This window comes from Nerophis ophidion, linkage group LG06 (assembly GCF_033978795.1).
Source record: "Nerophis ophidion isolate RoL-2023_Sa linkage group LG06, RoL_Noph_v1.0, whole genome shotgun sequence".
Lineage (NCBI taxonomy): Eukaryota > Metazoa > Chordata > Actinopteri > Syngnathiformes > Syngnathidae > Nerophis > Nerophis ophidion.
This window is the reverse complement of record NC_084616.1, coordinates 67,234,374-67,261,933: the sequence shown is the minus strand read 5'-3', so window position 1 is coordinate 67,261,933 and position 27,560 is coordinate 67,234,374. Positions and strand designations below refer to the sequence as shown.

The 27,560-nt window shown below is 41.2% G+C and overlaps 1 protein-coding gene across 1 annotated transcript in view; it reads right to left on the bottom strand.

Annotated features, from left to right (window-relative positions):
• Positions 1–8,479: 8,479 nt before the first annotated feature.
• LOC133555151 (gap junction alpha-3 protein-like) overlaps positions 8,480–27,560 on the bottom strand; it is a 40,983-nt gene continuing 21,902 nt past the window's right edge. Inside the window, exons 2-4 of the mRNA XM_061904672.1 lie at positions 21,184–21,272; positions 20,416–20,966; positions 8,480–10,503 (exon numbers count right to left, since the gene is read on the bottom strand). Of these exons, the coding sequence (XP_061760656.1) occupies positions 9,747–10,503; positions 20,416–20,966; positions 21,184–21,252 (1,377 nt within the window). The 5' untranslated portion in view covers positions 21,253–21,272 and the 3' untranslated portion in view covers positions 8,480–9,746. The remainder of the gene's footprint in view (positions 10,504–20,415; positions 20,967–21,183; positions 21,273–27,560) is intronic.

Genomic DNA, 27,560 nt, shown 5'->3' with positions numbered 1-27,560 from the left:
TGTAACACCCGAATAATTGTTTAAGTCGGGGTCCACGTTAATCAATTCATGGTAAATGAATAACGATGTAGACCAGTGGTTCTCAAATGGGGGTACTTGAAGGTATGCCAAGGGGTACGTGAGATTTTTCCAAAATATTCTAAAAATAGCAGCGATTCAAAAATCCTTTATAAATATATTTATTGAATGATACTTCAACAAAATATGGATGTAAGTTCATAAACTGTGAAAAGAAATGCAACAATGCAATATTCAGTGTTGACAGCTAGATTTTTGTGCACATGTTCCGTACATATTGATGTTAAAGATTTCTTTTTTGTGAAGAAATGTTTAGAATTAAGTTCATGAATCCGGATGGATCTCCATTACAATCCCCAAAGAAGGCACTTTAAGTTGATGATTACTTCTATGTGTAAAAATCTTTATTTATAATTGAATCACTTGTTTATTTTTCAACAAGTTTTTAGTTATTTTTATATCTTTTTTTCCAATTAGTTCAAGAAAGACCCCTACAAATGAGCAATATTTTGCATTGTTATACAATTTAATAAATCAGAAATGGATGACATAGTGCTGTATTTTACTTATTTATCTCTTTTTTCAAACAAAAATGCTTTGCTATGATTAGGGGGTACTTGAATTAAAAAAATGTTCACAGGGGGTACATCACTGAAAAAAGGTTGAGAACCTAGACGACGTCCAGGAAAACCCACAATGTGTCTACTTGGCCACGTTTGGACAAACGCATTTGTCTGGATAAAATAATTTGAGTTGTTTACCATGTAAGCCCAAATCAACACTGCTCTCGACATGGAAGAGGTGGAATACATATTTAAGAACACACCTGATAGCAGACATGTGATGATTTTTGCAGTATAGCCTGTCTAATTGTTACATTTCATTTTCATTGGTGTTTTACAACAAGACAGTAATTGACATTTTGTTCATTATTTCTACTCTTTATATCTTGACATTGAATAGTTGTCTCATTTTGAAACAAACAAACAAGATCATAGTCACACCGTTAAGTTAAGTCACTTACGTGGCGCTGACCACAGACTTGTGGTCTAGACTAGTAGGACCACAGAACCGTACATGTGTGTGACAGTCCATTACCTTGTCGACTGGGAATTAAAAAGTGCCTGCCTGCAAATGTATGTTTTGTATTATTTGCACAGCTATGTTATTTATTTTATGTAGAAATAATATGTTTCTATTTTATTTATGTTATATAATTCTGTGCAACTTAAACAGTTCATTTTATGTGCTGTTAATAACCATCTTGACTAAGTGGGTTAAAGGGGAACATTATCACCAAACCTATGTAAGCGTCAATATATACCTTGATGTTGCAGAAAAAAGACCATATATTTTTTTAACCAATTTCCGAACTCTAAATGGGTGAATTTTGGCGAATTAAACGCCTTTCTATTATTCGTTCTCAGAGCGATGGCGTCACAATGTGACGTCACATAGGTAGTCAATCCGCCATTTTTTCAAACACATTACAAACACAGAGTAAAATCAGCTGTTATTTTCCGTTTTTTTGACTGTTTTCCGTACCTTGGAGACATCATGCCTCGTCGATGTGTTGTCGGGGGGTGTAACAACACGATCAGGGACGGATTCAAGTTGATTTACGTGGAGTGTGCATCGATTAGCACGGCATGCTAATCGATGCTAACATGCTATTCAGGCTAGCTGTATGTACGGCGATGCTACGACAGACATAGCACAGAGAAACGTGTGGATATCCTGCGACACTCAAAGCAGATGCATTTCCAACAATAAAGTCAACGAAATCACGAGGGTGAGTTTTGTTGATGTTATTCACTTTTGTGCTAATCAGACATATTTGGTCGCGGCATGAATGCCAGCTAATCAATGCTAACATGCTATTTAGATTAGCTGTATGTACATTTGTAGCTATATAAGCATCCAGCCTTTCCCTCCACCCACATTTAATGCCAAACAAACACTTACCAATCAACAAATTTAAGTTGCTCCAGTGGTCAAAAGATGCAATCGTTGGTTAGAAGGCGATCGTCGAATAGCTTCAATAGCTATTCGCTCAATAGCTTCAGTTCCTTCTTCAATTTCGTTTTTGCTATCTGCCTCCATACTCCAACCATCCGTTTCAATACATGCGTAATCTGTTGAGTCACTTAAGCCGCTGAAATCCGAGTCTGAATCCGAGCTAATGTCGCTATATCTTGCTGTGCTATCCGCCATGTTGTTTGTATTGGCATCACTGGATGACGTCACAGGAAAATGGACGGTGAATTTACAGATAGCGAAAATCAGGCACTTTAAAGACTTTTTTGGGGGATATTCCATGATGGGTAAAATTTTGAAAAAAACTTCGAAAAATAAAATAAGCCACCGAGAACTGATTTTTATTGGTTTTAACACTTCTGAAATTGTGATAATGTTCCCCTTTAATAAAAATGCCACTGACTGTTTACAGTACAGTTGTCATTCACTTCAATTTCAGTGAATATTGCTCAAAAATGAATATCTTTATACAAACTGGAAATTATATTTGGATATATATCGAATATCCAGTTTAAGTAAAAATATATCGAGATATACTTTTTCGTCCATATCGCCCAGCCCTACTTACAAACATTTACACACGTTTTTCAACAGCGTAGGAGAGTAATGTGCTTTTTGGTGTACATAGAAAAAGTTCTACATCAATGAGGTTAGCTCATGAAAGGTGGACGCAGAGACAAAAAGATGGTGTCTATATTTTGAGCAAATATAAAGAAAAAAACTAGCGAAGTTTACACTTTTGAAATTGTGTCTCTTTTGTAGTTTGTAGTAGTTATTAATTTAACGACTACAGTATTTATTACAGGACGCATGGAAATCATCAAAGATGCTGATTTTGGTTTTAAGGTAACATTTTCGGGGGATTTGGGACCTTTACAGTTTTTTGCCTGCATTTTTTGTAGAATCCATCCATCCATTCATCTTCTTTCGCTTATCCGTGGTCAGGTCGCGGGGGCAGCAGCCTAAGCAGGGAAACCCAGACTTCCCTCTCCCCAGCCACTTCGTCTAGCTCTTCCCGGGGGATCCCGAGGCGTTCCCAGGCCAACCGGGAGACATAGTCTTCCCAACGTGTCCTGGGTCTTCCCCGTGGCCTCCTACCGGTTGGACATGCCCTAAACACCTCCCTAGGGAGGCGTTCGGGTGGCATCCTGACCAGATGCCCGAACCACCTCATCTGGCTCCTCTTGATGTGGAGGAGCAGGGGCTTTACTTTGAGTTCCTCCCGGATGGCAGAGCTTCTCACCCTATCTCTAAGGGAGAGCCCCGCCACCCGGCGGAGGAAACTCTTTTCGGTCTTATCCTTTCAGTCATGACCCAAAGCTCATGACCATAGGTGAGGATGGGAACGTAGATCGACCGGTAAATTGAGAGCTTTGCCTTCCGGCTCAGGCTTCTGGCTTTTAGTAGAATATGCAGTGAAAATCTAACCCTCACCCTCATCCACTCCAGCAACCTACCACCCAGTAAATATGAAGGTATAGGTGCAGTTTGGCTCTGATTATTTCCTGTTTGACTCACATTTGTCACAATAGTCATGTTGCTGGCTACGACTTGGGTGTTTAAAAAATATATGATTTCGAGTTGTTCCACGGGTCGGAAAAAGAGCATTCAACATGTGGCCAACAGGCCATAGTTTGCCCACCCCTGACATAAATGTTTAAAATGAGCTGAATGTTTTTATGATGAAATGTTTTGATTTGGTTGAGAAATGTGGAAGTCCTAAAAATTCACAAAATGATATGGTGTTATTAAAAATGTGGAATTTGAGGTAAAGTATTTTTGGAGATGCCGAAAATTATTAGTAACAGTCAGAACGTCCTTAATGATTTGAACGATTACATGTTGGAATGATTTGTATCGATTAAGAACGTGTAAAAATGGTTTACTCATTTTCATTAGTAATGTCAGGCTAAAATATAGAATTATGAAAAATGTGGGAATTTTTTTGGGTATATGTCAACAGTCCTGAATGAGCTGAATATTTTGATGTTGAAATAAACTGAATGGGTTGCGATATGAAATTTGTTGAAAGTAGTTGAGTGTTAAAATGGTAAATCAATAAAATAATGGTGGTGCAGAATGACATGCAGAATGTACTCAACAGCATCCAGACAGCAAGGGGGCAGCAGCTTGCAGGTGAAGCAGCCCCCTGCACCAACTAGCGCAGGCTGCATAAAAAGAGTCACAACATATTTTCAAAATGTGTTCTATAAACTCTACACTAATCGTTTAAAGCCCATGTCATGATCAGCATTCTTAAAAATTACTTATTAAAGGCCTACTGAAACCCACTACTACCCACCACGCAGTCTGATAGTTTATACATCAATGATGAAATATTAACATTGCAACACATGCCAATACGGCCTTTTTAGTTTACTAAATTTCAATTTCTTGTTGAAAACGTCGCGGAATGATGACGCGTGCGCGTGGCGTCACGGACTGTCAGGAAATATTAGCGCAGCACCATTTGCGGCTAAAAGTCGTCTCTTTTCATCGCACAGTATTCTGGACAACTGTGTTGCTGAATCTTTTGCAATTTGTTCAATTAATAATGGAGAAGTCAATGTAGAAAGATGGAGGTGGGAAGCGTTAGCCTTTAGCCACACAAAAAGACGGTGATTCCTTGTTTAAAATTCCCGGAGGTGAAGCTTTACTATGGATCAGAGCGGTCAAGCGAACATGGTTCCCGACCACTTGTCAACCGGTAGGTTTCGGTGAGAAAATTGTGGTAAAAAGTCGCCTCTTACCGGAGATCCGTGGAGTTTGCGCCGTCCTTGCATCTGCCGTGACTTCCCTCAGACACTGGCCTCAAGACACCCGTGGACCCACCCCTTCGACTCTCTCTAGGTCGTCCTCAGACGAGCCTTCCATCGTTGCTTCCAGTCATCCCGATTTTCCATACATTTGGCCAGTTCCTTGGTACTCTGAGCTCCTGCATCCTTCTTGAGTACGTCCACGTATGTTTGTGTGGGACGTCCTCTTGACCAATGCCCGACTATCAGGTAGTTTTTGACTCACTAAAACACTAGCAACACAATAGAAAGATAAGGGATATCCCAGAATTATCCTAGTAAATGTGTCTAAAAACATCTGAATCCGTCCCACTCCAATCGCTTTTTTTTTATACTTTATTTATTTTATTTTATTTTTTCTAGTCCTTTCGCTATCAATATCATCATCCACGAATCTTTCATCCTCGCTCAAATTAATGAGGAAATTGTCGTTTCCTCGGTCCGAATATCTCTGGCTGCTGGAGGCTCCCATTGTAAACAATTTGAGGACGTGAGGAGCCCTCACCCTTGTGACATCATCGTCTGCGACTTCCGGTAAAAGCAAGGCTTTTTTATCAGCACCGAAAGTTGCGAACTTTATCATCGATGTTCTCTACTAAATCCTTTCAGCAAAAATATGGCGATATTGCGAAATGATCAAGTAGGACACATAGAATGGACCTGCTATCCCCGTTTAAATAAGAAAATCTCATTTCAGTAGGCCTTTAAATGTAATTATTCAAGTTACTAATTACTTTTCCAAAAAAGTAAATGAGAGAATTACTCTTTGATAAACTTAATTAATTACTAGGGAAAGTAATTAACACCTTACTTAAAAAAAAAACTACTTTTAATATCTGGCATATGCATTTGAGAGACATTTGCATAGTAATTATTAGGTCAACAATTTATTTAGCTGTTTATTGGTATATTTTTAATTGGAATGTATAATTGATTTTTTATCATTTTGAGCAGATTTGTTTGTTCTATTTTTGAGGTGAAGCTTTTTAGTTTTTACTAATTGCTATATTGTGCTCCACAATATATGGTTCACATTTTCTGAAGGAAAATAAATAATTCAATATTTGTCTGTTAATGTTACTTAATGGCAAGATTTCAATAGTTTTTAACTGCGTACGGGGAAGTCTGTCGTATTTATTAATAGAATTGATAGAGCACAGTGTGAGTGTGTGTGCTTTTAAAAGGCGGGGCCTGTTTCCTAGTGACGTATGACTTAATAGAGAGTTTAATGGAGCTATCTGTTAGCTCTAGCCGTTAATAACGACAATTTGTCGACTCTGACACCAGCTCTTTTGAATATTTTCACCGTATTGAGTTACCTCTGCTTAATGAAGAGATTGAACGTGCTTCGATGGCTGTCATGTCTTCCTGTCAACAAACGGTGTATTGTTTGGATGGCAAGTTTGTCACTTCAATCAGTGATTTGTTGTTCATTATTCCAATTATGTTGATGTCTGCTGTGCCACAGTGTGATGGTGCCTCTTCTTATTTGATATTAGGTTTATTTTAGTGTGGTGCTGATTGTTGCTTTCACCAGTAAAAATATATTTACTGCATTGAACTTGCTGCACTTATGACGCTGTCTTGTTGTCGACATAAAACCACATTAAGAGTAGCGTCCCACGCTACGTCAAGGAATCACTTACGGCAATTGGACTACTAGTAACGGCGTTACTAAAGCTGTTATTACATAGCACCGTTATTACGAACACTGGTCATGATGTCACCAAAGCATTGTAACAGCGTTTGCATGTTGCAGCACTCTAGGATGAGACAAAAGGCATGTGTGTGTCACGTATAAAGAACAACAATTTAAAGGCCTACTGGAATGAGATTTTCTTATTTAAACGGGGATAGCAGGTCCATTCCATGTGTCATACTTGATCATTTCGCGACATTGACATATTTTTGCTGAAAGGATTTAGTAGAGAACATCGACGATAAAGTTCGCAACTTTTGGTGCTGATTAAAAAATCCTCGCCTTTACCGGAAGTCGCAGACGATGACGTCACAAGGGTGAGGGCTCCTCACGTCCTCACATTCTTTATAATGGGAGCCTCCAGCAGCAAGAGCTATTCGGACCGAGAAAACGACAATTTCCCCATTAATTTGAGCGAGGATGAAAGATTTGTGGATGATGATATTGATAGCGAAGGACAACAAAAAAATAAATAAATAAATAAAAATAAAAAACGACGGCTCCGGGCGGCGGCAGTATGAGCGATTCATATGTAATTAGACACATTTACTATGATAATTCTGGAAGATCTCTTATCTGCTTTTTGTTTTAATAATGTTTTAGTGAGATTGTAAAGACGTACCTCGAGGTGGGATGGCTGCGGTGAACAGGCAGTGTCTCAGAGAGAAGCCGAGGAGCCAAGCTCACAGCTGCCTTTTAAACAGCTACTGCAGGAGGACGAATAATCCAATGATGTCTCCGATAAGATATATATCACAATTTTCCCATCCAAAAACATGCTGGTTGACGTAGAGAAACATGTTCGCTTAATCGCTCTGTGTTAAAAACAAAGAAACACCGGCTGTGTCTCGCTAGAGACAGCTGCAATCCACCGCTTTCCACCAACAGCATTGTTCTTTACAATCTACATTATTAATTGAACAAATTGCAAAAGATTCAGCAACACAGATGTCCAAATTACTGTGTAATTATGCGATGAAAAGAAACGACTTTTAGCCGCAAATGGTGCTGACCTAATATTTCCTGACAGATTGTGACGTCACGAGCACACATCATCATTCCACGACATTTTCAACAAGAAACTCCGCGGGAAATTTAAAATTGTAATTTAGTAAACTAAAAAGGCCGTATTGGCATGTGTTGCAATGTTAATATTACATCATTGATATATAAACTTTAAGACTGCGTGGTCGGTGGTAGTGGGTTTCAGTAGGCCTTTAAATTGGTATGTATGCTGATGTATTCTATTTCCTAAGCCTGTTAAAACCTTTTTTGCACTGTACTGTTAGTTTTGCGACACTTTTATTCTGGTAGAAAATATGGACAAACATTCTGTTGTATTTTTGTGCACATACAGTTGTGGAAACATGTATTTGATCCCCTGCTGATTTGTATTAGTTTACTCCTTTGCAAAAATATGAACAGTACATAATGTTTATAGTTGATTTTATTTTATTTTTTTTACAGGTAATGACATATTATAAGCCATAATATTAAATAAAGATTAAACATGAATTTGTATCCACTACCAGGCAACATTGTGACCCCACACAGCAATTGTGTGTCTATGAAACACACAAATTATTCCTGTCACTCTAAGAAATTATTTCTAATCTCAGCTCTGTCGTGTGAATGAAACACACCTGTCACACAAACACCGTCTTCCATTCAAACTTCTGGCAAGACCAAAATGCTGTCTTGAGGGACATGATTATAGACCTGCACAAGACTGGAAAGGACTACAAGTTTGACAGTCAACGCCTGAATGAAAGACAATGTGATGAGGTCACACGACAGCTAAATGTAAGTGTTTGGCATCAGGTGGACTGCATGAATTTGTTTGGAGAGAAATGTTGAATAAGAATCCAACAACGTCATCACTACTGTCAGACATGGAGGTGCAAAAATTCTGTTTTGTAATGTTTCCCTCACCAAAATCCCTCCTTACAAGTTTGCAACCCTGCTGACCAACTACAACAAATTACAAATGCACTACTACAAGTACTACAACTGCAAGAAACTACAAGTACTGTACACTACTACTTGTACTACAATTTCACAAAACTACAAATGCACTACTACTGTTGTGTATTGTCATTTCCCTGCCTTCTCTTTTTTTTATGGTGTCTGTTTTCTTCTGTTATTTAGTCCCCAGCGAGGCACACCTGCAACAAATCCCTACCCAGGTGTATTTAAGATTGTCACCGACAGCTGGGTCCTGCTAGTTATTGTCACCTGTATCTCCCACGCGCATGTGCCTGATTCACTTCGTCCTGCCTGGTATGTTGTTTCTCCTTATTCCTGAAATTCCTCACCTCTTTGTGTTTGCTTCCTATCCTCCCTGAGGTAAAGAGGATTTTCTGTTGGGCCTTTGGTTGAGCTCAGTGCGCCCTGGCCTTTTCCCCTGCCGACCTGCTTTTCTCTGCTTATTCATGGTGTGCACTTCTGCCCTATACCCTTTAGTTACACTTTTTGGACTTGTTAAAGTTTCGCTTTCTGTAATTCCACCCTGCATCCTGGGGTCACCTCCTTGACCCATTCCTAACAACTACGACAATAAACTACATGTTCACTTGTACATGTACCGCAACGACAACAAACGTCAAGTGGTCTTCTACAAGTCCTACAAATACAAGAATCATCTGATATATGTGCTAGAATACTTTTTATACCAGGTAGTGTCACCTTTTGCATTGGAAACAAATACTTATGAGCCTAAACCAAAGACTCACCAATTTACAACTTGTTTTTATTATTATTATTTTCATTGTCTTTGTTTAGAAAAAAATGATCATAAATACCAAGTACTGATTATATATTTGTAAGAGAGTAAACTTACTAATTCAGGGGATCAAATAACCGTAACCACAAAGTATTAGTTACCTTGACCAAGGGGGGTATGTTCTCATTGTTGTACTTTTGTTAGCAGGATTATAAAACATGATTACTCGACTTATATGAAAGAAGGTATTTTTCTGAACATGTATAATTAATGCAGGAAAACTTCAGGTATATTTTAGGAGGTGGTTATCAATGAAAGTGGACAATTTGGTACTGATCCAATGACCCGACTTTTGTGGAGGTTTAATGAGTATTACTATGTGTAGCTCTGTCTAAAATGAATGTGTGGCACCAATGAGGTGATGAACACCGTTGTGTACTTGTACCCAAATATATGTTGTGTTTGTTAACTCTCGCTACACTGCCAGGTCATCGGGGCGAGCCCGGGTGATGCTGCTCCTCGGTTTCTGTAAGTCGGGGGGTTGATGCATCTCGGCTTTGGTTACCACGGTAAGGTGATCACTTGGAAGCACATTCTCCTTGCTTGCCAAGGCCTCCTCTAGCGAGAGAAGGTAAAGACGGGCGTGGCAAGGAAGTGTAGGAAAGGTGGAGTGTTGCACCTCTTGAGGAGAAGGTGGAGTCTTCTCCTCCTGATGCGAGGAGGAAGATGAGCTCCGTGGCGAGGTAGGAGGGTATGAGCTGGGGGAGTTTTTCCCATCGGCGTCATTTATCTCCAGCGCCATGTTGCTCCAGTTCTGCTCCTCCGCCGACAGCTGGCTGTGGCTGCCACTGTAGAAGGACTGCAACAGGAGGTCATTTGGGTGGAACAGTGCGCGGGCCAACTTGACAGAACTGGTTGTCATATTGGGACTTAAGGAGATCACCTCAGTCGGACTGTCAGCGCCCCCCTCAGCCTCACTGCCCCCGACCACACTCACGCTCGTGTACGTGGGCAAACAGTCGAGTGCTGGACTGACCTCCTCGGGAAGAGTTTTGGCAGCGCCAGCTCGTACCGCACCCAGCAGGAGTGACTCGTTGTCGACGGCAAACTCATTGGTGACACCCTGCTTGACTTTCTTCCAACCCAGGTGGTAGATCTCCAGCAGGTTGAGGAGGAGGGAAACGCAAGCCACCGCCAACATGAAGATGATAAATATGGTCTTCTCGGTAGGCCTGCAACAACACATAATAGTGAACAGTCAACAGGCTTCAGAACATGCATGGTACTGTGCTATCTTGCCTCTTAAACCTTGGGCTCCAGTGACTTGGAAAGCCTACAAAACCCAGCTCCAACAAACCCAAAGAAGCAGGGACTCGGAAAATATACTCAGTGAACCACGAGAAGCAGGAGCCATTAAAGCAGAGGTTCTCAAACTTTTTTTGTCAACCCCCACTTTGGACAAGGGGGAGTTTTCAGGCCCCCCCTGCCCCCAAAGACCCAACAGAACACTAATGCCAAGCTTAACATTTTCAACTTTATTGAACATCAAGTAACATTCAAGTTGTATACATTCAAAGTCATCCATCCATCCATTTTCTACCGCTTATTCCCTTTTTTGGGGTCACGGGGGGCGCTGGCGCATATCTCAGCTACAGTCGGGCGGTAGACGGGGTACACACTGGACAAGTCGCCACCTCATCGCAGGGCCAACACAGATAGACAGACAACATTCACACTCACATTCACACACTAGGGCCAATTTAGTGTTGCCAATCAACCTATCCCCAGGTGCATGTCTTTGGAAGTGGGAGGAAGCCGGAGTACCCGGAGCGAACCCACGCATTCACGGGGGGGAACATGCAAACTCCACACAGAAAGATCCCGAGCCTGGATTTGAACCCAGGACTGTAGGATCTTCGTATTGTGAGGCAGACGCACTAACCCCTCTTCCACCGTGAAGTCCTCATTCGAAGTCAATAACATAAAATAACATCAAACTCAATAATAAATAAAATAACTGTGCAGTTGTGGTGTAACTTGCATTGAGTTCAATGATAAATAAAATAACTACTCTGCAAGTTTTCTTTGAATGAAATCAAGTGGCTTATTTACGTGATTGGGGTGTGTGGTCTCGAGGTGTCTCTTTAATTTGTTGGGTCTCATGCTCTCTGCTGCTAGCGGTTTTAGACACAGAACACACAGGGGTCTCTCTTCGGCCCCCAACACCGTTGTCGTGAATCCAAGAGCAAGATACCCTTCATCATATTTTCTTTTCAGTTGGCTTTTTGGTTGATTAAGCCCGTCAGATTTTTGTTTCTCCGCAGGCGCTGGCTCTGGCTCCACGACCTTTGAGGTGCGAGTCACAAATTTATCCATTTTGTGTAATTGTGGTCCACACATTAGCCTGCTACCCGTGAAAGATTGTTCCACTTAGCCTCGCCCACATTAGTTACTGTTGCTATGTCTGTCAAACTTACGCTCCTACCTAGAAATTTAAAGCCTAGAGGAAAAATAAGTAATTTACATTTATTTATAGAACAGATTTCACAGACTGAATCACAAAGTGATTTACAGTGTGTATAGAAAATGAAAGCATAGTAAAAAAAAAAAGTTCTTAGAATATAGTAAAAAATTAAAAAATGTAAGTGAAATTTCCTCCCTTTCCTCGCGCCCCACCTGTCATGTCTCTATTCCCCACCAGTGGGGCCCGCCCCACACTTTGAGAAACGCTGCATTAAAGGCCTACTGAAATGAGATGTTCTTATTTAAACGAAGATAGCAGGTCCATTCTATGTGTCATACTTGATTATTTCGCGATATTGCCATATTTTTGCTGAAAGGATTTAGTAGAGAACATCGACGATAAAGTTCTCAACTTTTGGTCGCTAATAGAAAAGCCTAACCTTTACCGGAAGTAGCAGACGATGACGTCACCCGTTGATGGCTCCTCACATCCTCACATTGTTTATAATGGGAGCCTCCAAGAAAAAGAGCTATTCGGACCGAGAAAACGACTATTTCCCCATTAATTTAAGCGAAGATGAAAGATTCGTGTTTGATGATATCGATAGCGATGGACTAAAAAAAAAGAAAAAAAAAAAAATCAAGTTAAAAAAAAAAAACGCAATTGCATTGGGACGGACTCAGATGTTTTTAGACACATTTACTAGGATAATTCTGGGGATTCCCTTATCTTTCTATTGTGTTGCTAGTGTTTTAGTGAGTTAAATAGTACCTGAATAGACACCCGTGTGTTCACGGGTGTCTTGAGGCCGGGGCGGCATGGCGTAGTGGGTAGAGCGGCCGTGCCAGAAACCTGAGGGGTTGCAGGTTCGCTTCCCACCTATTGACATCCAAATCGCTGCCGTTGTGTCCTTGGGCAGGACACTTCACCCTTGCCCCCGGTGCCACTCACACTGGTGAATGAATGATGAATGAATGATTGGTGGTGGTCGGAGGGGCCGTAGGCGCAAACTGGCAGCCACTCTTCCGTCAGTCTACCCCAGGGCAGCTGTGGCTACTGATGTAGCTTACCACCACCAGGTGTGAATAAATGATGGGTTCCCACTTCTCTGTGAGCGCTTTGAGTATCTAACAATAGAAAAGCGCGATATAAATGTAATCCATTATTATTATTATTATTAGTGTCAGATGGAAGTCGACGGCAGCTGTATGGGCGGCGCAGGCTCAGCTGATTTCCGGTAAGTGGCGACTTTTTACCACAATTTTCTCACCGAAATCTGCTGGTTGACATTTGGTCGGGATCCACGTTCGCTTGACCGCTCTGATCCATGGGAAAGCTTCACCTCCGGGAATTGTAAACAAGGAATCACCGTGTGTTTGTGTGGCTAAAGGCTAAAGCTTCCCAACTCCATCTTTCTACTGTGACTTCTCCAATATTAATTGAACAAATTGCAAAAGATTCAGCAACACAGATGTCCAGAATACTGTGTAATTGTGCGGTTAAAGCAGACGACTTTTAGCTGTGTGTGTGCGCAGCGCTAATATTTCCTGAAAAGTCCGTGACCTCACGCATACACGTCATCATTCCGCGACGTTTTCAACAAGAAACTCTCGGGAAATTTAAAATTGCAATTTAGTAAACTATAAAGGCTGTATTGGCATGTGTTGCAATGTTAATATTTCATTAATGATATATAAACTATCAGACTGCGTGGTCGGTAGTAGTGGGTTTCAGTAGGCCTTTAAAGACATCAAGGAACTGAACAAATGTTAATAATATCAACTCGACTGTAAAGCAAAGGAAAACACATTACACAGTCAGATTGAACTCATTCCGGTGGGGTTGCAGTTTAATGCGCGGGTCGTTTCCCCAAGATGCAGACGGAACTCCGGAGGCAGCGTGCAGGTAGGACAATGATTTATTCTCCATAAATCAGGCAAAATACAAAAATACAGGAAAGCCTGCTGATAGCAAGGGTAGCTATGGAAAAGCTAACGGGAAAGTTTAACATAGAAAACAAGCAAACAAATGGCGAAGTTTAGCTCAGGAACACGACTCAGAAGGTGTACCAACGTAACAAACAAAACAGCCAAACTGAACACTGTTTAGAGGCAGGTGAAAATAATCAGCACCCATGGCAACTAAGAGATACAAACCCAGAGGTGCTAAAAACCGAACTAAGGGAGTCAAACTAAAACAAAACATGATCCGGGAAACGGATCGTCACATTAAAATCTGAATTGGCTATTTTTCAATACAATGACCATAGACCACTAGATTTAGAGGATGATGGACATCCAGACATTAAATTCATTTTTCAATATCTGCAGCAACAATTGGTATGTAAGCAAAAAAAATTATGGTTAATGTCTATTAATTGGTTTACGTGGACCCCCGACTTAAACAAGTTGAAAAACTCATTCGGGTGTTACCATTTAGTGGTCAATTGTACGGAATATGTACTGAACTGTGCAATCTACTTATAAAAGTTTCAATCAATCAAACAATAGAATGTAAATATTTGCTGCATATTAAAAGTTCTAACAGCAGAGGAATGACGGTTTACTTGTACCGTTAGAAGGACCGGGAGTAAAATTTTCAAATGCTGATCATTTTATTACATTATCAATCAATCAATGTTTATTTGTATAGCACTAAATCACAAGTGTCTCAAAGGGCTGCACAAGCCACAACGACATTCTCGGTAGAGAGCCCACATAAGGGCAAGGAAAAACTCTCAACCCAGAGGGACGTCAATGTGAATGACTATGAGAAACCTTGGAGAGGACCGCAGATGTGTGGGTGACACTCCCCCCCCCCCCCCCCCCCCCCCCCCCAAGGGAGACCAGATGCAATGGACGTCGAGTGGGTCTAACATAATATTGTGAAAGTCCAGTCCATGGTGGGGCCAGCAGGGAACCATCCCGAGCGGAGACGGGTCCATTAGTTATTATACACATTTGTGATTTCATTTATTCATTTTTTACCGCTTGTCCCGTTTGGGCTCGCTGGAGCCTATCTCATTGTGCTTTATTTTATGAAATTATTTATGACGTATTGTGCTGTCTGTTTGCTTGTCTGTTTTCCATTTAAATTTTTGTATTTTGGAATGTGTTGCGTGACGGTAGCGGAAGGGTGCCTCGTCCTTGACAGCAACACGTTGCTTTGGCGGTGCTCGTGAGTGGGAGGAGTTTGGTGAGTCCTTGGAACACGGTTTTCGGTCATCATGAATAATTTCATAAAACAAAAAAACGATATTACTAAACACGATAAGTTTCTGTGCTCTACCACTAAAACTTTTACTCCAGTGGTAAATACCGTTTTTTTTTCGGCCTATTAGGTGCACTTAAAATCCTTTCAATTACTCAAAAATCGACAGTGTGACATATTACTCGGTGCGCCTAATGTACGGAATAATTCTGGTTGTATTTACCGACCTGGAAGCAATTTTTTTTGGGTACATGGCGTAATGATAAGTGTGACCAGTAGATGGTAGTCACACATAAGAGATTTGTGTAGACTGCAATATGACGCGAGTAAACTCTCTCTCTCTTTGTCTCTCCACGTGGTCTCGCGTGTGTGTGTGTGTCTCGCTCCAACTCCAACCTGTGTGTCATGGCCCCGGCCACTGCTGATAAGCATGGCAAATGATTGGATGATCAGTCCCAGCTGGGCAATCCAGTCACCTGCCAGCTGTGCTTCAAGGCCGGTCCTTACACATCCCATTTCGTAGCAGGCACGCAGACCACGCCACCTTCAACAGACACCCATTAGCAGACATAGTATCTGACGTTTTGTTTCTCAATTTTATGTAAAACCAACTTTTCTTACCTTCTGATACCTGCTGATGTGTATTTGAGATCTGCATAAGTCCTGAAAATGTTCGCAGATCCGCCCTGTAGTCTGTGGCGATGCCGTAGTCGATAAGCTTCTTAATTTTCTCTATCTTCTTGTTATGGGATATTCGCCCTTTGCTGTTGCCATTTCTAATATAAAGTAGCGGAAATTTCTAACTTGTATCTCTCTATGGAAGCGCTAAAAACTACCAGTGTAGTCGGTTTACATTATTCACCAACGGAACTCTAGTTATTCGCATTGTTGCACTAGTGAGCCACGGATGAGGAGATGCTGCTCTGTTATTGATTTAGTAAAGTCTGAATGTCATTAAAACATTTAATTCCAACTTTTGACACTTTTTCCACTCCCGTCCTTGCATGCTACACTGCTACAACAAAGATGATGAGGAAAAGGCGCTGCCGAAGGGGAGCCTCGTAAATAAGACCGCCCACAAAACGGGGCATCCTGAAGCGACTGTCAGAAAACGACTTGAAGATGATCCGTAAAACATAATCTGTGTAACATTTTGATCAAAGAACCACCATTAGATGTTATGTAGACCACAAAGAAGTGTTTTAAATTTAGAAATAAATCATAATATGACCCCTTTAATGCACCTTATAATCCGGTGCTCCTTTTGTATGAAAGAAGACCTGAATAGACCCACTCATCCGCAGTGCCCCTTATAATCCGGTGTGCCCTATGGTCCAGAAAATGCGGTATATGTACATTTTACGCATCTACATCAACCATCAAAGTATTTACTTCCACCTCAACACCATCCATGTGCACCTTGTAAATGCCCACAAAATATACAGTAATTTCACGGCTCTCATGACTATAAGAGGTTAAGATTAAAGTTTAATTTTTCACCCTGAAAGCCTTCAGTTGATACTTGACCACAGTAGAAAAAAAGTTCCAGGTCAGAGTGCAGACAGGAAGTGGTACAGTATTTTCCAGACTAAAAGGCGCACTTAAAATCCTTTCTTTTTTCTCAAAACTCGGCAGTGCGCCCATGGTGTAATGATAAGTGTGACCAGTAGATGACAGTCAAATATAAGATATACATGTAAACTGCACAATGATGGCAATATGACTCAAGTAAATAACACCAATATTTTAAGTGTTTCACTGAAAATATAGAACATAACACACAGCGTTCAAAAATCTATCAAAATGTTTTAGTGCGACTTTGGTAAGCTATGAAGCCGCACCGCTTGATGGATTGTCGGCACATTAAACGTAGGAGTTCTAATATGATGTGAGTATAAGGTAAGACATTTTGTGGCATTTTGTTTTGTAATGTTATGCAAAAACAACTTTTCTTACTTTCTGGTACATGCTGATCTGTATTTGGAATCTGCATAAATCCTACAAAATTAAGCACGTCCGGTTTCTAAGCCTGTGTAATAGTCGATAAACTTCTTCTTTTTCTCTATCTTCTTGTTATGGGACATTCATCCTCCACTGTTGCCATTTATGATATAAATTAGTATAAAGTTATTACCTATATCTGTCAGTAAACTTGCCATGAAAGCGCTTTAACATATCGGTGTAGTGAGTTTACATTATTCACCCAAGGAACTTTAGTTATTAGAGAGTTCCAGTTGGACGTTTTTTCACGAAACACATTTTCGGTGTTGTTGTTTCCGGATGAGGAGCTGTTGCTCTGTTTTTGATTGAAGTAAAGTCTGAATGTTTTGACACTTCTTACACTCCCGTCCTTGCACGCTACACCGCTACAACAAAGATGACAGTGAGAAGACGCTGCCGAAGGTGAGCCACGTAAATAACACCGCCCACAAAACGGCGCATCCTGGAGCGACTGTCAGAAAGCTACTTGAAGATAATCTATAAAACAAAATCTTTGCAACATTTTGACCAAAGAACTACCATTACATGTAATGTAAACCACTAAGAAGTGTTTTAAATTTAGGAAAAAAATATATAATAATATGACTCCTTTAGAGGGCTCTAAAATATATATAAAGTTTCTTTCTTTTCTTAGTTTATTTCGAACATGACATACCTATGACATTATACATCAGGCAATTTCATATCATTTCACAATACATCATGTCCGAAAAGGAGCAGGAAGAAGCAAAGCTTATTTAATCCTACTCCTTTTTCCAGGTCAGAGCGCCCACAAATATATACATTCATTCACTGACCATCTTTACAGCAAAATAGCAAAATGACATCCGTGAATGAGTAACACAACAGTTTTGTAATATGTACTTAATTAATTTAGTCATTATTAACATACTGAGATGAAGAATATCTTATTTTCAATAAGGTTGAAAGTGTTTTTCATAACTCTTCTTCTTTGTACTTTGTATGCACTATTAATTTGAACAACCTCTTAAACTGGATCATATCAGTACAATGTTTAACTTCATTACTTAATCCATTCCATAATTTAATTCCACATACTGATATGCTAAAGGTTTTAAGTGTTGTACGTGCATATAAATGTTTTAAATTCGATTTTCCTCTAAGGTTATATTTCTCCTCTTTAGTTGAGAAGAATCGTTGTACATTCTTTGGTAGCAGGTTATAATTTGCTTTGTACATCAATTTAGCTGTTTGCAATTTTACCAAATCACCGAACTTTAATAATTTGGACTCAATAAATAAAGGGTTTGTATGTTCTCAATATCCAACATTATGTATTATTCTAATTGATCTTTTTTGTAACAGTTTTTTTTGTTTGTTTGTTTGTTTTTCCTAGAGATAGAAAGAGTAAAAAAGGAAGACAGAGGGGGAAATTGTGGGGATAAGAGGGGGATTAGACAGAGAGACAAAAACAACAACAGCAAATACAACAATAACAACAACAACAATAGAACAACACCAGCACATACATAATATGTACAAATATGATCGTAAAAGTGATAGCAAATAAGCAGTTAGTGAAATAAATAATACAGTAATGACAATGACAATTTTTACACTAAAACTGGAGCAATACAAATACCAATAGAAAAAGAGCTATTGATCATGAACAAAACCAATAGTTTACCTCTATTATCAACAATAAAGTTGTTCAAATGCAACAATACGTAATGATAGCTAGAAAGATAATAAAAAAATAAATAAATAAATGGGAAAAAAAAAAAAAAGGAATACCGAAAGATGAAAGGGAAGAGAGAGAGGCAACCTATATTAATCTTGTAGATTGTTATAGTAACAATGGTTTAAGCTCTGTCAATATGCCTTGTGTTACCCAGTTTACCCTAGGGCAACAACGTTGATATATGTTTGATCCAATCCAATCCAATCCACTTTATTTATATAGCACATTTAAACAACAATAACGTTTCCAAAGTGCTGCACAGCCATGTTAAAAACAATATTATGCTCCACCAATGACTGAATAAAACAAAAAATAAATAAAAAATAAAACCAATAAAAACAATATAAAAACAAATATGATTAAAAACTATTTTAAAGGGTAAAATCAATTAAAACAGTAAAATAGAAATCAAAGTGTATAAAAAACACAGAGGACAACAGAGGACAGAGGACCACACAACTCACGTAGTGTTAAAAGCCAAAGAATAAAAGTGGGTCTTAAGACGAGACTTAAAACACTCCACTGTGGAAGCAGTTTGAACATGGAGGGGCAGAGTGTTCCAGAGCTTAAGGCCGACCACAGAGAAGGCCCTGTCTCCCCTGGTCTTAATTCTGGTCTTGGGCACCACGAGCTGGAGCTGGCTCTCGGACCTCAGAGCGCGTGCAGGAATGTAAATTTGATGAAACATGATTATGTGCATGAGTGTATGTATCTTTTTCCAAGATGGCGCTGCTGTAGTGGCTGCTGTAGGCAGGAGCTCTGTGCTCTTGTGTCATCCTTTTGTGTTTCCCTCTTGTTTTCATGTGTTATTATATTTTTTTGCATTTTGGTCCGGGACTCTTTGGGACTGTGTGACAAGGGGTGGCACTTTCGTGACCTCTGTGGTGCTTTTTTTGTGGACTTTTGGATCTGCCTCCCGGGAGCCTTTTGGCCATGGAGACCAGCTGCTGGGTGTCTGCTACACCGGAGTCTGTTTGGAGGGACTGGAGGAGATGCGGATGAGGGGGACAGGGCTGCGGAGCTAGCACTGAGCTACTGGGACGGAGAGGCTTCGCGGTGTCTCGACTGGGTGAGCAGGTGTCGGACACCTCAGTCACCTTGGACGTATCCTCGCTCATCCATGCGGACTGGACATTGGCCGAGAGTGGAGTCGGCTGTCTTGGTTGCTTTGTTGGGTCTGCTCCTGTCTCTGGCCATGCTCCCTCCTCCCCAGCGGACGGTGGCGTGGAACACCGCAGAGGCCACCACAGTGTATATGTTTCTTTTACTTTTTATTCATAGCTGTATGTAGAAGTGTCTGGTTGTATCTGCTGCTTTAATGTCTTTAATGTCCTCTGTGTTCTTTGATGTTTGATGTTTCCCTCTTACACACATGTAAGAGGGATGTGTACTATGGCTATGAGTTGTAGTTTTTTTTTGTTTTTTTTTTCCCTTGGCCTCAGTCTGCACCCCCACTACAGGGCCCAGGCTATGACCGATTTTTTTAATTTTATTTTAATCTTCTGTTCTGACATTTTTTGCTTTATTCATTATTTAAATGTTTTTTGCCACCTTATGTTGTATATTTTGTATATGAGATTTCAAGTTAATTTTATCATCTATTAATACTCCCAAAAATCAGATTTCTTTTACCCTTTATATATGAAAAAGATCGAAAATAGACCATTCATCGGCGGTGCGCCTTATAATCCGGTGCGCCCTATGGTCCGGAAAACACGGTAAATACACAAGAGAAGTTATTTGGAAGAGAAAAATGTGGAAACTCACCTTGATATAAAGCAGTCCACAGTGTTGGGACAGGGCCAGCGGCGACACTTGTAGAGTGGTCTCAAGTGGAAGCCATACAGGAAGTACTGTCCCAGGATGAAGCCCACCTCAAACAGGGTCTTAAAAATGATGTTGAAGATGTAGGTCCTCAGCAACGCCCCGCGGATGCGAATTTTGCCGTGCTCGTCACGAATGGGGGGCTTCTCCTTCTTCCACCCCCCACCTCTGTCGCCGTTGTGGTAGAGGGGGTCGTGGTCCTCCAGGTGCCGCCCCAACTTCCTGTTCTCGTCTTCCCGCTCCCGCCTCTTCTCCTCCATGCGCACGATGTGCAGCACGTGTCCCAGGTAGATGAGGGTGGGCGTGGACACAAAGATGATCTGCAGCACCCAGAAGCGCATATGAGAGATGGGGAAGGCCTCGTCGTAGCAGACGTTCTCGCAGCCGGGCTGCTGCGTGTTGCAGGTGAAGTCCGACTGCTCGTCACCCCACACTTCTTCAGCCGCTGCGCCCAGCACCAAGATGCGGAAGATGAAGAGGACGGTCAGCCAAACCTGGGTTGGAATTTAGGAAAGAAATATATCATGACTTCCTCCGAAGGCTGAAACCCAATCACTCGTCCTGGATTAGATTAGATTGTTTAGATTAGATAGTACTTTATTTATTCCGTCAGGAGAGTTCCTTCAGGAAAATTTAAATTTTCAGCACAATCCCCTTCAAGTTTAGACAAACATTACAGGGAGACAGAACAGGATGGCTGACGGGAATCACCTTTCCGATCACAGTGGAGTGTTCCTGAGCGTTCTCCAGCAGCCGCCCCAGAAAGCTCCAGTCACCCATGCTTCACTCACTTGTTTGACCTGGAAGAAGAAACCAGGATGCTTTGAGGAAAACTACAACAAAAAAACCTAAGGAACCTGTTGACGCTTGTTACCTCTGCTAAAGTCTTGGTTTTGATTTTTTTGTCGCAGACTTGCGTGACAAGTTACATTAAATCTTCACACAATTCAACACGGTCGAAAAGGAGGCGTAAAATGCGGGCCTTTGCGATCCATCTCACTGCCCGAGTTTCCTTTCACAGTAGGCAAACAAATTCATGCCATGCTTCAGTCATAAACAACTTTGCTGAAATTATTTTCAAAATGCATTGAAAATGTTTGGATAAGCAAACATCCATCCATCCATCCATTTTCTACCGCTTATTACCCACCTCCAAAGACATGCACCTGGGGATAGGTTGATTGGCGAGACCAAATTGGCCATAGTGTGTGAATGTTGTCTGTCTATCTGTGTTGGCCCTGTGATGAGGTGGCGACTTGTCCAGGGTGTACCCTGCCTTCCGCCCGATTGTAGCTGAGATGGGCGCCAGCGCCCCCCGCGACCCCGAAAGGGAATAAGCGGTAGAAAATGGATGGATGGATTCCCTTTCGGGGTCGCGGGGGGCGCTGGCGCCTATCTCAGCTACAATCGGGCGGAAGGCAGGGTACACCCTGGACAAGTCGCCACCTCATCGCAGGGCCAACACAGATAGACAGACAACATTCACACTCACATTCACACACTAGGGCCAATTTAGTGTTGCCAATCAACCTATCCCCAGGTGCATGTCTTTGGAAGTGGGAGGAAGCCGGAGTACCCGGAGGGAACCCACGCATTCACGGGGAGAACATGCAAACTCCACACAGAAAGATCCCGAGCCTGGATTTGAACCCAGGACTGCAGGAACTTCGTATTGTAAGGCAGACGCACTAACCCCTCTGCCACAATGAAGCCTACAATGTTTTTCAATTAATGTTGGGTCATTACCGTAAAATCCCCTCAAATTTTGCTGCAACCATGTGATTGTCAATGTGTCACCTGATTCAAAACTAAGGGGCCTTCAAATTGAAATAATGATAAATAAATAAATGGGTTGCATTTATTGTGGAGGGGGCGTGGTCGCGCGTTCCCTGTTGGCCATGAAGCAGCCAACAGGTGAGTGGATAATCTCAGCTGGAACGAGTTATCTAGTCACCTGTTCCCTTTATTAGCAGGGCCGGGGACCATGAGGGGGGTTCTTCTTGAGGACAGAGGAGACCGAGAGGCTGAAAAGCAAAGAGTGGACTTTTGAAGGAGCAGACTAGATTGCCGAAAGGCAACGAGTGAACTTTTGATCATATGTATCGGTTGGGGACATCTCTACGCTGCTGATCCGCTTGAGATGGTTTCCTGTGGACGGGACTCTCGCTGCTGTCTTGGAGCCACTATGGATTGAACTTTCACAGTATCATGTTAGACCCGCTCGACATCCATTGCTTTCGGTCCCCTAGAGGGGGGGGGTTGCCCACATCTGAGGTCCTCTCCAAGGTTTCTCATAGTCAGCATTGTCACTGGCGTCCCACTGGATGTGAATCCTCCCTGCCCACTGGGTGTGAGTTTTCCTTGCCCTTTTGTGGGTTCTTCCAAGGATGTTGTAGTCGTAATGATTTGTGCAGTCCTTTGAGACATTTGTGATTTGGGGCTATATAAATAAACATTGATTGATTGATTGATTGATTGATCAAATAAACCAGATTGCAGAGAGCAAAAAGAGGGACTTTGGAAACAAATGTAAACGAAAAATTAAAACTGTCCTGTTAAAGACCGACGTCTCAGGTGTTGTGGTCACAGTGCTCCAGTAGGAACCCGGAGGGGAAGAGAAAGACGTCCACACTTGTATAGCGCTTTTCTACCTTCAAGGTACTCAAAGAGCTTTGACACTACTTCCACATTCACCCATTCACACACACATTCACACACTGATGGAGGGAGCTGCCATGCAAGGCGCTAACCAGCACCCATCAAGAGCAAGGGTGAAGTGTCTTGCTCAGGACACAACGGACGTGACGAGGTTGGTACTAGGTGGGGATTGAACCAGGAACCCTTGGGCTGCGCATGGCCACTCCTGCACTGCGCTGTGTGAATGAGTAACATTGTAAATAGTGAACAATGTGGATGAAAATAAGTTGCTGACATTTTTTTTAAACTGTAATATTAGAGGTTATTAGTAGATACTTTAGCAAATAAGTTTATATTTCAATTCAGCGTCAGCTCTTCAACATTCTAACCATTTCAAAATTAAAACTGTGCTTACAATCAACAGCATTTCAGATCAACTTCAGCAATCAATCAATCAATCAATGTTTATTTATACAGCCCTAAATCACAAATGTCTCAAAGGACTACAAACCACTACGACTACGACATCCTCGGAAGAACCCACATAAGGGCAAGGAAAACTCTAACCTCGGGGGCAAGGAGAATTCACAACCAGTAGGACGCCAGTGACAATGATGACTATGAGAAACCTTGGAGAGGACCTCAAATGTGGGCAAACCCCCCCCAGTAACTTATTTTTTGTACTGGATTGAAATATAGCACAGTGCTGCTGTGTCACGCTAATGAGGAAAAAAGATAGGATTGTTGATTTCCTGCTACAAATGTTAGTCTCATGTACATTTCATGTCATTCAATCAATCAATCAATCAATTTTTATTTATATAGCCCTAAATCATTAGTGTCTCAAAGGATTGCACAAACCACAACACAAACCACTACAACATCCTTGGTAGGCCCACATAAGGGCAAGGAAAACTCACACCCAGTGGGACGTCGGTGACAATGATGACTATGAGAATCTTGGAGAGGACCACATATGTGGGAACCCCCCACCCCCAAGGGAGGGGGGGACAGAGGAGAAAAAGAAAAGAAGCGGCAGATCAACTGGTCTCAAAAGGACGTCTATTTAAAGGCTAGAGTATACAAATGAGTTTTAAGCTGAGACTTAAATGCTTCTACTGAGGTAGCATCTCGAACTGTTACCGGGAGGGCATTCCAGAGTACTGGAGCCCGAACGGAAAACGCGCGTTAATGCTCCCCTGGAGCATTAACGCGCAATTCCTTCAGGAATTGCCCCAGCTAGTCGTATTGCTGCTAAATAGAATAGAGTAGATAGAATAGAATAGAAAGTACTTTATTGATCCCTGGGGGAAATTCAGCACCACAGTTCGCTCACAATAGACAATAATATATAATAAATAATACATAACATATATTATATATAATATATGAATAATATAAATATATTCTAGATGTATTCTACATTTAAGTGCAGTCAAGGAACATATGCATTATACAGTCCGATGGCTGTCGGTATGAAGGACCTCCTGTGTCTTTCCGTGTTGCATTTAGGGAGTCTGAGCCTTCCGATGAATGTCCTCATTCTCTCCGCGAGGTCCGAATGTAGTGGGTGGGAGGTGTTGTCCATAATGGCTAGGAGTTTTGCTTGACTTCACCTCTCTGAAACCACCACCAGAGAGTCCAGCTCCACTCCCACCACGTTACTGGCCTTCTCTACCAACTTGTCCAGTCTGTTTGTGTCCCTCACTCTGAGCCCGCTGCCCCAGCAAGCCACGGCGTACAAGAAGTCGCCCGCCACCACCGACTCGTAGAACATCTTCAACATCTTTGTACAGACGTTGAAGGATCCTAGCCTCCTGAGGAAGTAAAGGCGGCTCTGTCCTTTCTTGTAGAGGGCCTCAGCCTGTTTTGAACCATTCAGCTTGTTGTCCATGTGTACATCGAGGTATTTATAATCCTCAACCATGCCCACATCGACCCCACTGATGGAAACAGGGGTCGCTGAAGTACTCCTCCTCCTTCCCAGGTCCTCAACCAGCTCCTTGGTCTTCGTCACATTAAGCTAAAGGGACTGATTAAAACTAATTCAATTGATTCGTTTTTGTGTCCTTTAGTGTTATTTTAATGATGTTGTTTTCTTTCACATATAATTTATATTATTGAAACACTACCTATTTGAAAAAAAAACCTCCTGAAGTATGCCTATCACCAATGAACACACCTTCATATACCATATTTTTCGGAGTATAAGTCTCTCCGGAGTATAAGTCGCACCTGTCGAAAATGCATAATATAGAAGGAAAAAAACATATATAAGTCGCACTGGAGTATAAGTCGCATGTTTTGGGGAAATGTATTTGATAAAACCCAACACCAAGAATAGACATTTGAAAGGCAATTTAAAATAAATAAAGAATAGTGAACAACAGGCCGAATAAGTGTAGGTTATATGACGCATAAATAACCAACTGAGAAGGTGCCCTGTATGTTAACGTACATATTATGGTAAGAGTCATTCAAATGCTATACGTTTACCAAACAATCTGTCACTCCTAATTGCTAAATCACATGAAATCTTATACGTTTAGTCTCTTACGTGAATGAGCTAAATAATATTATTTGATATTTTATGGTAATGTGTTAATAATTTCACACATAAGTCGCTCCTGAGTATCAGTCGCACCCCGTCCAAATTATGAAAAAAACTGCAACTAATAGTCCGAAAAATACGGTAGGTAGTAGTTAAAAAAAAGTGTCTCAAATGCCCATAAAAAGTAATACGGGGGCGGCGTGGGGAAGTTGGGAGAGTGGCCGTGCCAGCAATCTGAGGGTTACTGGTTCAATCCCCACCTTCTACCATCCTAGTCACATCCGTTGTGTCCTTGAGCAAGACACTTCACCCTTGCTCCTGATGGGTGCTGGTTAGCGCCTTGCATGGCAGCTCCCGCCGTCAGTGTGTGAATGTGTGTGTGAATGGGTGAAAGTGTAAATAGTGTCAAAGCGCTGAGTACCTTGAAGGTAGAAAAGTGCTGTACAAGTATAACCATTTATCATTTAATGCATGTCTCCTGCTTGTTGAAAATAATGCAAAGCGCCTCAGGTAGGAGTATAATAATATGTACTGTATGTGGATTCAATGAAATGTCTCTGTGGTGATGTCCATATAAAACATGCAAAATCTTCATTTAAATAAGGCAGTCTGCACCACTTTACAGTTGCAAGCGCTACTGTAAAGATTACATGTAACACATTCACTAATACTACACGCTATTGCATAGATTGCAGCACGGTGGAATAGTGGTTAGTTAATGTTACAGTACCAATGATTGTCACACACCCACTAGGTGTGGCGAAATTATTCTCTGCATTTGACCCATCACCCTTGATCACCCCCTGGGAGGTGAGGTGTGTGTGCCACGCAATAAGAAATGCATGGGTTCTTTCTGTGTGGAGTTTTCATGTGAATGCGTGGGTTCCCTCCGGGTACTCCGACTTCCTCCCACCTCCAAAGACATGCACCTGGGGATAAGTTGATTGGCAACACTAAATTGGCCCCAGCGTGTGAATGTGAGAGTGAATGTTGTCTGTCAAATCATTAAACTGAAAGACAGACATGTTCTGCACCAAATTATAGCTAAATAGCTCATTTCCATCTGCAGTCCCTGGTTTCCTAAATTATAGAAAAACAAAAACATGAAACACAATTATAACAATAAAATTATACTATAGCATGTAATCAAACTAAGAAAAGTTTGACTTGTCCTGGGTGTACCCCGCCTATCGCCCGAATGCAGCTGAGATAGGCTACAGCGACCCACAGCGACCCCAAAAGGGACAAGCGGTAGAAAATGAATGGATGGATAAAATTCTCTTTCATTGACACTTATTTATACTGTTAGCTCCATCTTTTGACACTTCTTCCACTCCCGTCCTTGCAGGCTACACCACTACAACAAAGGTGACAGTGAGAAGACGCTGCCGTCTATGCAACATTTTGACCAAAGAACCACCATTACCTGTTATGTAGACCACTAGGAAGTGTTTTGAAATTAGAAAAAAATATATAATAATATGACTCCTTTAATGGGCTCTATAATATATATAAGGTTTATATATGAAAAATATATTTTTCACCACACCTATCATTTACATCATAACACATAGACCAGTGGTTCTCAACCTTTTTTCAGTGATGTACCCCCTGTGAACATTTTTTTAATTCAAGTACCCCCTAATCAGAGCAAAGCATTTTTGGTTTCAAAATAGATAGATAGATAGATAGATAGTACTTTGTTGATTCCTTCAGGAGAGTTCCTTCAGGAAAATTAAAATTCCGGCAGCAGTGTACAGAGTTGAGATCAATTTAAAGAAAAAAGTAAAAAGTAAATAATGGGGGTTTAAAAGGAAACAAAATAGAGAAATATTACAAAAAGAATAAAAACAATGGGAATAACAATATAACAGAAGAGATAAAAGAGATAAAAGAGATA